The sequence below is a fragment of the Gobius niger genome (genome assembly GCF_951799975.1).
Source record: "Gobius niger genome assembly, chromosome: 21".
NCBI classification, from domain to species: domain Eukaryota; kingdom Metazoa; phylum Chordata; class Actinopteri; order Gobiiformes; family Gobiidae; genus Gobius; species Gobius niger.
This window is the reverse complement of record NC_136872.1, coordinates 4,360,268-4,370,870: the sequence shown is the minus strand read 5'-3', so window position 1 is coordinate 4,370,870 and position 10,603 is coordinate 4,360,268. Positions and strand designations below refer to the sequence as shown.

The window sequence follows — 10,603 nt, the reverse complement described above, 5'->3', positions numbered from 1 at the left end:
TGGACAGAATTCCATTAACATTTTCATATAATGAATGTACATGAAAGTCTTTATCATGATCATGAGGATCAGAAGAATACCATGAACTCACTAAAACAGCAATGAAATGACAATAAAATAATCAACCGATCATGAGGATCATGCATGAACATCATGACTCATATGGAAAAAAGCTACTTGCAAATTATGGACAAGAACACAACGTATAACTTTATAAGATAACATTTACAGCAATCATGAACTTATCATTTGGTGATCGTTAATACATCATGATTTCATTATGATTGTGTCCCTTCAACTAAAGTGGTCTCTGGAGATCTTATTTGATTATGCGGTACTTTTTGAACACAAAAATCACAATTACGGAAACAATCCATAAATCATTGCTTCTTCTTCAGGACTAAGGTGGTCTTAACAGGTTAAAAGTTTAGGGAACTGCACCAGTGTAGTTCAGGGGACATCATTTACAAGTAGATTTCCTCCATATGAGTCATGATGTTCATGCATAATCCTTTGATCATGATTGGTAGATTATTTTATTGTCATTTCATTGCTGTTTTAGTGAATTCATGGTATTCTCATGTGATCCTCATGATCCCCTCCTAGAACCGCCACCTTAACGTGGTGGAGGGGTTTGAGCACCCGAATGATCATGGGAGCTCTGTTGTCGGGGGCTTCGTGCCCCTGGTAGGGTCTCCCATGGCAAACAGGTCCTAGATGACGGGTCAGACAAAGAGCGGTTCAGAAGCCTCTTATGAGAGACCAACACTGGTTATGAATCTGGTTAGAATGGTTAGAATCGTGAGGCCGTCCTCCTGTGGACCCACCACCTGCAGGAGGAGCCATAAGGGGCTGGTGCAATGTGATTTGGGCAACTCCAACAGCTGCCCCCACGACCCGGCAACGGACAAGTGGAAGAAAATGGATGGATGGATCCCCATGAACTTGAATGATTAAGATTTTCATGTACATTCATTACAGTAGTTAGTTTAATTCAGGGATGAAGTCATCCATGAATCAACATGTGATCATGGTTGTTCCTGAGATGTCATGATTTAGTAATGCATGAATGTGTCATGAAATCCTGCAGGAATTCATGCCGAAGTTCATGAAAATCATCCATGAACTCATGTCATTATTTTAAATAAGATTATAATTTGTTAAAGGGGTAAAGCGTAATAGCATAAAACAGGCTCTTGAATGTCCACTTTGGAAGTTAATGTAGAGGTAAGTTAACAGTAAAGACAGGTACGCCTTGAGCAACTGCATGGACCACTGCCTCAGTCGGACTCCGGGGGGCGCTGCTCATGTTAACAGAGTATAGAGTATGGGATTTTATTGGAGGAATCTTGGGGTCAAAAACAAACAGCATGTATTCTCTTTATAGATTCAGACAATGCTTTATTTTTATTTTTTTATTTATTTATTGAAGAAAAGGAACAAGACAAAACACACCGCCACAGTGCCAAACCAATAATCAAAACATAAGTACAGGCAGGGTTTATACGTATAGGCAGATGCAAGTCAAATTTAATGTTTTCTTGTGAACACAGACTCAGACAGAGCAAAACCTTTTTTTAAATATATGCTAATGTGGCATGGTGAGAAATGCAGGTAAATAAATAGCTATGATTGTCAACAACGCCACCTAGGATGGGCCTAGGACACTGCACAAGGCAGACAGGTTCGTTTTACCTTTGTTAATTGCGGGGCAGAGACAAGACCTTTAAATATAAAACATGATTTTTTATTTAACACTTTAAAATACCAATATTCTTTAAAATTGTATAAATGGACAAAATAAAGTCAACCCAAACAAAATACAAACCATGCAGATTGCAAAATAAATCAAACGCGGTTATTTACAGTTAAAAATATATAATATATACAATGGAGTATCCCAGTTGAACAGAGAGTTGGTAGAACCAAATAAAGCTCGAGAGGTTTACCAATTTTGGAGTCATCCAGAACAGCAGGGTGGGAGGAATTTCGCCCCCGGTAGCAGCGCGTAGATGGTGTGGGCCAAGGCGGTATCCCCAGCAGACACGGGAGGTGCAGTTGGTCCCGCTAAGGTGGAAACGCACCATGTTAGGAGACCGACGGATTAGAATTTAAAAAAGAGTCAGGCAGAAACCAGCAACTTACCGATAGGAAAAGCACCGGCCTCTAGACCCCGACGGAGGCGCGCTCCCGGCCCCCACAAACAACGTGTGCAAAATGCACTTGCTAAAGCACCACACTAAATAGAGAAGAAGGAATTAGGACGGGCAATGCACAGCTAGACGGGTCAACAAGGCAAGGCGTGCCGCTTACCCAAACATCCCACGCTGATGGCCCAACAAACCTGGGGAAGGAGGAAGAACACTCGTGAGTGTCTGCCGTGCACAGTACAGCAGCATGATGAGCAACTATGTGCCAGAGAGGTGTAAGCGGTGATTCCAAAGCAGCAGCTGTGGTATATGACAGCCGACCAGGCGTCAACATGCGCCAGAGCACTGGAAAGAGAGCACTGTTGAGCGCCAAGTAGTGATGGGTCCTGCAACACCGACGCACCGGCGCATGTGTTGAGCTCATAGAGCGAAGCCCCGTGTCGGTGCGTGTGTCGCGGTAAGAATAAGTCACGTGACCGATACTGCTGCTGTTTCGCCCGTCACCGACGCGCCAAACTGTGTTTAAAAGGTACCGCAGCTGCAAGTGTCAACGGGATGAATCACTGTCAGAGAAAGATCATTAAACTTCCAAAGATACAAAACGTCCCCTTCTACATCAATAAAATGGAGCCCGAGAGAAAAAGAAAAATTTCCGCTGTGTGGGATCATTTTGATCTTATAACAGCAAATAAGGTAACTGTTTGTATTTCATTTTTACACTTGATCTATATCAGAATTAATAACGCATAGTTATGTGACTCCACTCATTTCATTTTATGCAGGTTAAATGCCGCATTTGTGCAACAGAGCTGTCATATGTTAATAAAAGCACCTCCTCAATGCTAAGGCATTACAGAGCAAAGCACGAACATGAGGAGGTGACAAATACACCCAGAATGAACACAGGTATACAGACATTGAATGGCTTCCTCATGGTTTCTGTATTAATATATGTTACATTATTTTCTAACATCAGCGTCTAGAAAGAATGCTTTGGACGAGGCCGTTCTGAATGTGATCATAAAGGAGTGCCTACCCCTCAGCATTGTGGAGAGTGAGGCGCTCAAGGAGCTTATCCAGCTCCTTGACCCATCATATATTTTGCCATGTAGAAAGGTTTGTATAGAAAATGTTGCTGACATTACTCATGTAATATTTATACAAGTACAGTGATTAACACATTTATTAGACCATCACCTGATTAAAGGTGTATACCACAGCAACCATAAATAAACAGCACTTGTGATCACCAAAATATTTTGTTATGTTACTGAAATGACATACTGCAGTGTTTCAGCTCATATTTAGGTGTAACAACTGAATACAGTTTGAAATGTCTCACTTCTGTTCAAAATGTCAAAATGCAGAGAACTTCATAATGCTGGATGTTGTCTTGCTTTATTGACCGGTGGTCTGATACATTTGTGAAGCACTGTATATTAATTTGATTTTGTTCCATTTTCAGACTGTCAAGGAAAAGTTAGACAAAAATCATGCAGAGGAAGTCGAACAGGTAAAGATGGAAGTGCAGCAAGCGGTGGCAGTGAGCATCACAGCTGACATGTGGACCTCCTGCAACATGGAGGCGTACATGGCACTTACCTGTCACTACATCACTGACAATATGCAGTTATGCACATCAGTTTTGGGAGTGAAACACTTCCCACAAAGTCACACTGCAGACAATTTGGCCCAGTTCCAAAGGGGCATTATGGATGACTGGGCCATAACAAATAAGGTAAGGTGTCTTGTGACCGACGCAGCACCAAACATGATCGCAGCAACCAGAACACTCCAAATTCGGCATTCAGTCTGCATTGCACACAAACTAAATCTACTTGTCAAGAAATCCTGTGATCAAATCCCTGAACTTTCATCCATAAGACACAAATCTAGACAAATAGTAACATTCTTCAGATCCAGCACCACAGCCAAAGAAAAGCTCGCTCAAGTGCAGCAACAGATGGGACGGCCTGCCCTGAAACTTATCAACGAGGTACCAACACGCTGGAACAGCACATATCAGATGCTGTCACGGCTACATGAGGAGAAAGAACCAGTGTGGGTGTCTCTTGCCTCTCTTCAAACAGACTTGACTCCACTTACGGCTGATGAGTTTAACACCTTAAAGGAAGCGCTTCTTGTGCTAGCCCCTTTCCATCAAGCCACAGTGGAGTTGTCTGAGGAGAGGAGAGTTTCAGGATCAAAGGTCATCCCGATGATGAAAATGCTATACTGTGCACTTGAGCGCAATTCTTCCCATTTACACACACAAGCAGCCATACATCTCCAGGACCAACTTAGGCGTCGTGTCACAGACGCTGCTTCTCAACTGGAGACCTTAAGTGTGTTGACCCTGTCCACACTGCTAGACCCCAGATTTAAAACACTTGGGTTTCGTAGCTCCTCCAAGTGCAGTGAGGCGATTAATCGACTGAAAAGTGAGTGTGCTGCAGTAATTGCTCGCACAACATCTGAGCCACAGCCTGGACCTTCATCAGAGCAGTCACCCTCTTCAGGCATGTTCAGTGTCATCATCTTATTTGTGCATTTATCTTGTTGCTAGTATGCACGAACTTGGAGGAGATGACAATAAATGACACTACATTGTATTTTTTATTTTTATTTCAGACAACTTGTGGCAGCAACTTGATGCTGAAGTTGGCAGACAAACCACGAATGCAACTGCTGACTCCATCATCGAGGTCCAGCGCTACTTGGGAGAGGGAAACATAATGAGATCAGAGGATCCATTGACTTATTGGGGGAACCAGAGGAACACCTATCCAAACCTTTTCCAGCTGTCTTTACAATTTTTATGTACCCCAGCTTCATCTGTACCCTGTGAGCGTGTATTCTCCAAAGCTGGGGAAATAGTGTCAAAAAAACGCAATAGGCTTAATGCCAAAACATTGGACAAACTTATTTTTTTGAATAAAAATTCATGATAACAAACTCAATGTCATTTAAATTGGTTAATCACATTCGCAACTTTCACTTTCACATAATATGTGACCTAGTACCGTAAGAAATACACTAACTTCATATTGTGTATGCGAGTATGACCAGTTCATTGAATACGCGTGTCCTGTGAGTCTCAACTGAGTTGCATGCAATGATGTATAAGATCCACCAGGTGTCAGTATAGAGCAACAGAGCGACACTGTACCGGCACAGTATCAATACAGTTTGGGGGATGTGCCGAAACGCTTCACGAGGCCTCATCTACCCATCACTAGCGCCAAGTGTTCAGGGATTGTGCGTAAAAGGCAGCAAACAAACTCACCAATGTGGAGTAAAAGCGGTGATTAGTGCACGGTGACCACGGCGTGTAACGCCACCGCAAACGCTTCCCCAGACAACGTCGTGGACCCACAGAAAGATCCGTGCGGGGAAGAGGCAAGAGAGATCTGAGCCACGGACCTAATCCTAAATCCCCTCGGGTCTCCACCCCACAATCAGTGCCAAGCCAGGAGCGCGAGGAGGGGCGCGAGGAGGGGCGTGAGGAGGAGCGCAAGGAGGAGCGGGAGGAGGAGCGCTCCAAGAAACAGGTAGGGGAGGGCAGATGCCCTCCACACTGCCACACTTTTTAAGGCTAGGCTCTGTAGTGCTCTGTACACTGAAAACTTCATAAATGACCACCATGCTGCTCTGCACATACCCTGTACTGACACAAAAGATCAAAATGCTGCTCTTGCTTTGAAAGCACCTGTGGAAGCAGCTTAGATGTTACAGAAATATTCTGGCACAAGCACCATCTAAGAGAACAACAAAAAGTAAAAAGTAAAATAAATGTATAAAGACAGATAAAGATGTTGCTAATAAACAGATCCACATTTTCAAACCTTCATGGTATTTGTACATAGACTATATCCTACAAGTTATATTATAGACCTTGGTTATTCAAAAAGCGAACGAATGGGGACCACATGGTGTTGTACACATCTAATGCTACATTTTGCTCAAAGCGAACGCATTCGAGCTTGGCCACTAGATTCATTTTGTTGAACCAATCGTTCGCTGATGGAGAGGATGATGATCTCCAAGTACAGAGGATGAGTTTTTTTGCTGCAACCATCCCAGTCATCAGAGTGCATTTTACATGGCAAGGAAGTGATTCGAGGTCGTTGACACAGCCCAATACTGCTATGGAGGGATCCGGAACCATCCCCACACTGTAGTTTGAGCAGAACCACTGGGATATATCTGTCCAAAATGTTTGTATCACAGGGCAATGCCAAAACAAGCGAGCTAATGAACCAGCAGCCACATTACATCAATCATATTCAATTTGACCTTGAAGTAATGCAACCTCTGGACTACCTTGAATTGAATTGACCTATATCTTGAGTTAACGGAACAAGGCGTTGTGTTTTTGAGCGCCTCCATCCATTGATCTTCTGTTATAGATATACCCAGGTCTTCGGACCAGGCCTCCCTGATGTGCTCGGCCAACGTTGGTTCTGTAAAGACATAGGCAAAGCGTGTTATCAGTTGTGTAGAGGTTGGATTAGAATGAAGAAGATCAAAGAAAGTTTGGTTATTTGGTCTAGCAGTATAATTTGGAACATTTTGTTGTTTTGTAAAAAATGTCGAACTTGTAGATATCTAAAAAAAAATGTGAGTGTGGAAGAGAATATTTTGACTGTAATTGAGAAAAAGAGGCTAATTTGTTGTCTATGTAAAAATTGTCAATGGTCCTCTCTTTCTCCAGTCTTGGAATGTCTAGTCTATAAGTGAGGGCTTAGAAAAATAATCATGTACCAGACAATGCTTATTAATCATCCTTGGCACTGGTTTAGTCCATGATTAGTCCTGATTTGAGTTCAGCGCCTAAATTATGCGCATTGAGGCATTTTGTTCAAAGCTGACAAAAGTACAAAAGCACAAAATACAAAATGGCCAGCAGGGGGTGCTTGTCTCCATCTACCTGGTTAAGTGCAATCATTGGGGGGAAAAAAGACAGCCCAATAAACAAGGGCTGCTAAGTTAATATGGCTAAATTGTAGCTCAGGTAATTTGAGGGCTGCCAAAACCAGATCAAGTTTGGTGATGATGTATCAAAGTCGCTGAATTACCTGATGTATTAGGTCAACCATAAGGTCAATGCGGGTCGGCGTCTGAGCTTCAGATGCGTTCCGACTTTAACCAAGCTGTGGGAACAACACGACGTGCACTGTAGTAACACTAAACATTTATTCAGTAAACTTGAAAGGAGTTTGGTTTGTGCAGATCATTTTAATTGAATTAAATTGTGGCTAATCTAGGTGAAAACCGAGACTAAACCAGGTCAAAGAAAGGCTGAATGAGTCACTGGTTGTTTTACACTTTATTATTGTGATGCTTCTGGACCACTTCACTGCAGCTTTAGATACATCAACTGAGGTCACACAGAGGTCACTGTTAAAATACATGTGTTTAAACCACCAAGCTCTAAAATGTAGAAGTAAAAACTCTGTTAAGCAGATATTTTTCACTGCTGCTTTAGCAAATATTTCTGTGAAAACGGTTTTCAATTCTTCACTTCCGAAATACATGCTATGCCAATGTTGATGTTGATGTCAGTATCACCTGATCACTAATGGAAATGTATCATATTGGGTCATTCTGTTCGGCCATTCCATCTCTGCAGTACAGCCATAACCTTGGTTCCATGATAAATGAATAATCTCAACGCACTCGCTAATGCTAACGCGGCTAGTGCTAACGTCCACAACAGTTTACATACTTACTGAGGAGGGTCTGCACTAGGGCTGTCACAGTATGAAAATTTTACCTCACGGTTATTGTGACCAAAATTATCACGGTTTTCGGTATTATCGCGGTATTTTTTTTAAATGTGTGTTAATATGTTCAGAAAGCATTGATGGTCCTACACAAACTGAAATCGTTTCAAAAAAGTGTAACTGTGCTTGTTACATAAAAATATACAGACAAAGCCTTTTCACATCAAAGTAAAGGAACTATAACGATGTGTTGTTGATGTTTCGAGGGTTTTACATGTACTATTTATAGCGTCAGAAACGAAGATAAACCGTCTATATCAGGAAAATTGTTGTTGTCCTTCCAGTGAGCTTTCGCTTTGCAGATTTGGGAAAATGCCATCATTATTAAATTCATAAAACTGTGGCGAGAGTGAATCTGCCACCGGGAGCCCCGTAACGTATTGTGCCATCGTGCGGAGGTATCCGCGACATGTTTATGTACTGGTGGTGGCGCTGCAGCCGCACTATGGGGCGACTCGTTACATTCTCCCTCAACCCAAAGTCCCACATCAGCATTTCAGCTAAAACGCCAACGTTAACTTACTGCTATAGAGCTGTGGGAGACGGTCACGCTAACGTTAGCTTACTGCTATAGAGCTGTGGGAGACGGTCACGCTAACGTTAGCTTACTGCTATAGAGCTGTGGGAGACGGTCACGCAGGTGAGTCAGAGGTTCGAAGTATTGCTGCATTTGGAGACACTTTTTCCTGCACGCTCCGCAAACTGAACTCTGAGGCTGATCCTGCGCTGTCGTGTCGGACATGATTCCAGCTTCAAGAAAGTTTTGTTTGGGTTGCAAACAACAAAGTGCGCATGCGCGGAAACTGCAGCAGATGAGACGGTGGCTGGTGAGGCTCAGCGTGCGTACACCGCGGGTGCGGTTATTCACCGAGATAATAATAATAACACAAAACAAGAAGGTAATTTTCACCGTCAAAATTTTTACTGGGGTTTACCGCTACACCGGTTACCGTGACATCCCTAGTCTGCACTGGCTAAAAACATCATTGTTGCAAAAGGAAAGAATAACCTTTGCACTGCATGTATCAAATGTATCAAAAATACTTTACTTTACTACAACTTTCTTCTGACATCGGATTGTAAAGGTCTGATAGGCCGTATCGCTACGCTGACGGGTTGAATACAATCGAACTGAACTGAATTGGTAAAATATTCAGCTGCTCATCGCTAAACGTCTCAAAGTACGGAAACACAGTCTCATCCAAAGTGTGCGAGAACACGTGCAACTGTTTTGAGGAGTTAGCGTCAAAAAACGACACCGTCCCTCCATCGAAGTCCACGTTGACCCTGACCCTCTGCAGCTTCTTCTTCACAGACAGAGGTATAAGCGGGTCCGGGGGGGAAAAGGCAAAGTATTTACCGTGATACAGAAAGATTTTCCAAACTCCACTGTTCACCGGTGCCTTCCTCTCGACCGACTGGCTGACGACACCCACAGTCCACCCGTCCCCGGCGACCTCCACGTCCCAGCTGTGGGACCCTGAAGTCACCCCCTCGGACCCCAGCACCCAGCGGTACATTTCAAACCGCTCTGGGTTCTCCGGGAGCTTCTGACCCTCTCCGAAACGCAAACCAGTCAGATCTTCCGACAGGGCCAGTTCCGGATGAGCCGTGTTCGGATCTAGGACCACGGGATGGAACTGAACAATGTTCTTCATGTTGGTCCAGATGCTGAATCCCAGGTTGCCCAAATGTTTGGCCTGGTCTAGAAGCGAGCCGGGCTCCACTTCCGGATCGTCCAGCAGGGGACACCCTTGCAGCCGTTCTTTCTCAGCCTTGTATTCCAGCAAGAAGAAGACATCGGTGGCTTTGAGCTGCTCTTCTGTTGTTGCGATAATCTTTGACAAAGTTTCAATCTCTTCGCTCAAATCAGCCATCTTCTCTTTGAAGCTTTGCCTCTTCTGCTTCCCTTCCTCTTTCAGCACTCGAACTCTTTCCTCCTCCTGCTCTTCGAGGAACTCATGGAATTTCCTAAACTGCCTCCGTATCTGTCTCTCCGTGTGTCGAACCTGGGTCTTCACGTGGACCTCTGCCGCGGAAAGCTTGTCTTTGCTTTCGTTCAAACTCAGCAGCTTTTTCGTTATGATCTGAAGGTCTTCCTCGAGGCTGTTCCTGAATACCGGCGCAGCTTCGTCAATGGGCCGGAACTGATGTCCGATGTGTTTCTCGGAGTCCCGGCACACCAGGCAGACGGGCTCCTGGTGGTCGACGCAGAAGAGTTTCAGCTCCTCGAAGTGAATCTTGCACGCAGACTTCCGGCGTGCCTGTTTTGGGGTTTCATCTTCTGAGCTGCTTTTCTTGCATATTGGACACTCCTTGGTTCCTTTGGTCTTCCACCAGTTTTCCAGGCAGACTGTGCAGAAGCTGTGGCTGCAGCTCAGAACCACGGGGTCGGTGTAGATATCGTGGCAGACGGCACAGCACTGGTCTTCTTCTGAGTGGGAGGCCATTTCTGAGAATCGAGAAAACGCAAAAGGGTTGTCAGACAAATCACGTGTGGTTTACAGACAAACTGATCCGGAGTGAAGGTTTTACTGTACCACCCTGTTGTTATAGTGACACACTCAACTGGGATGTGTGGGAGGTATTGTGAGATCTAGAAATCAGTCAACCATCAGCTAACAGTCTATGCTGAACTACTATGTCCAACTTTTGAAAACAGGAGGA

The 10,603-nt window shown here is 43.9% G+C and overlaps 2 protein-coding genes across 2 annotated transcripts; one reads left to right on the top strand and one right to left on the bottom strand.

Annotated features, from left to right (window-relative positions):
* Window positions 1–3,039: 3,039 nt before the first annotated feature.
* On the top strand, window positions 3,040–6,879 carry LOC306980720 (E3 SUMO-protein ligase ZBED1-like; the record flags this gene model as incomplete). Its single annotated transcript, XM_079580149.1, has 5 exons — window positions 3,040–3,056; window positions 3,127–3,266; window positions 3,616–4,669; window positions 5,529–5,701; window positions 6,865–6,879. The coding sequence occupies exons 1-5, from the start codon at window positions 3,047–3,049 to the stop codon at window positions 6,877–6,879; spliced, it is 1,392 nt and encodes a 463-aa protein (XP_079436275.1). The 5' UTR covers window positions 3,040–3,046.
* Window positions 6,880–9,039: 2,160 nt separating this feature from the next.
* Window positions 9,040–10,386, bottom strand: LOC306980719 (nuclear factor 7, brain-like; the record flags this gene model as incomplete). Its single annotated transcript, XM_079580148.1, has 1 exon — window positions 9,040–10,386. One exon carries the CDS (start codon window positions 10,384–10,386, stop codon window positions 9,040–9,042), a length of 1,347 nt encoding a protein of 448 aa, XP_079436274.1.
* Between the last annotated feature and the right edge of the window lie 217 nt (window positions 10,387–10,603).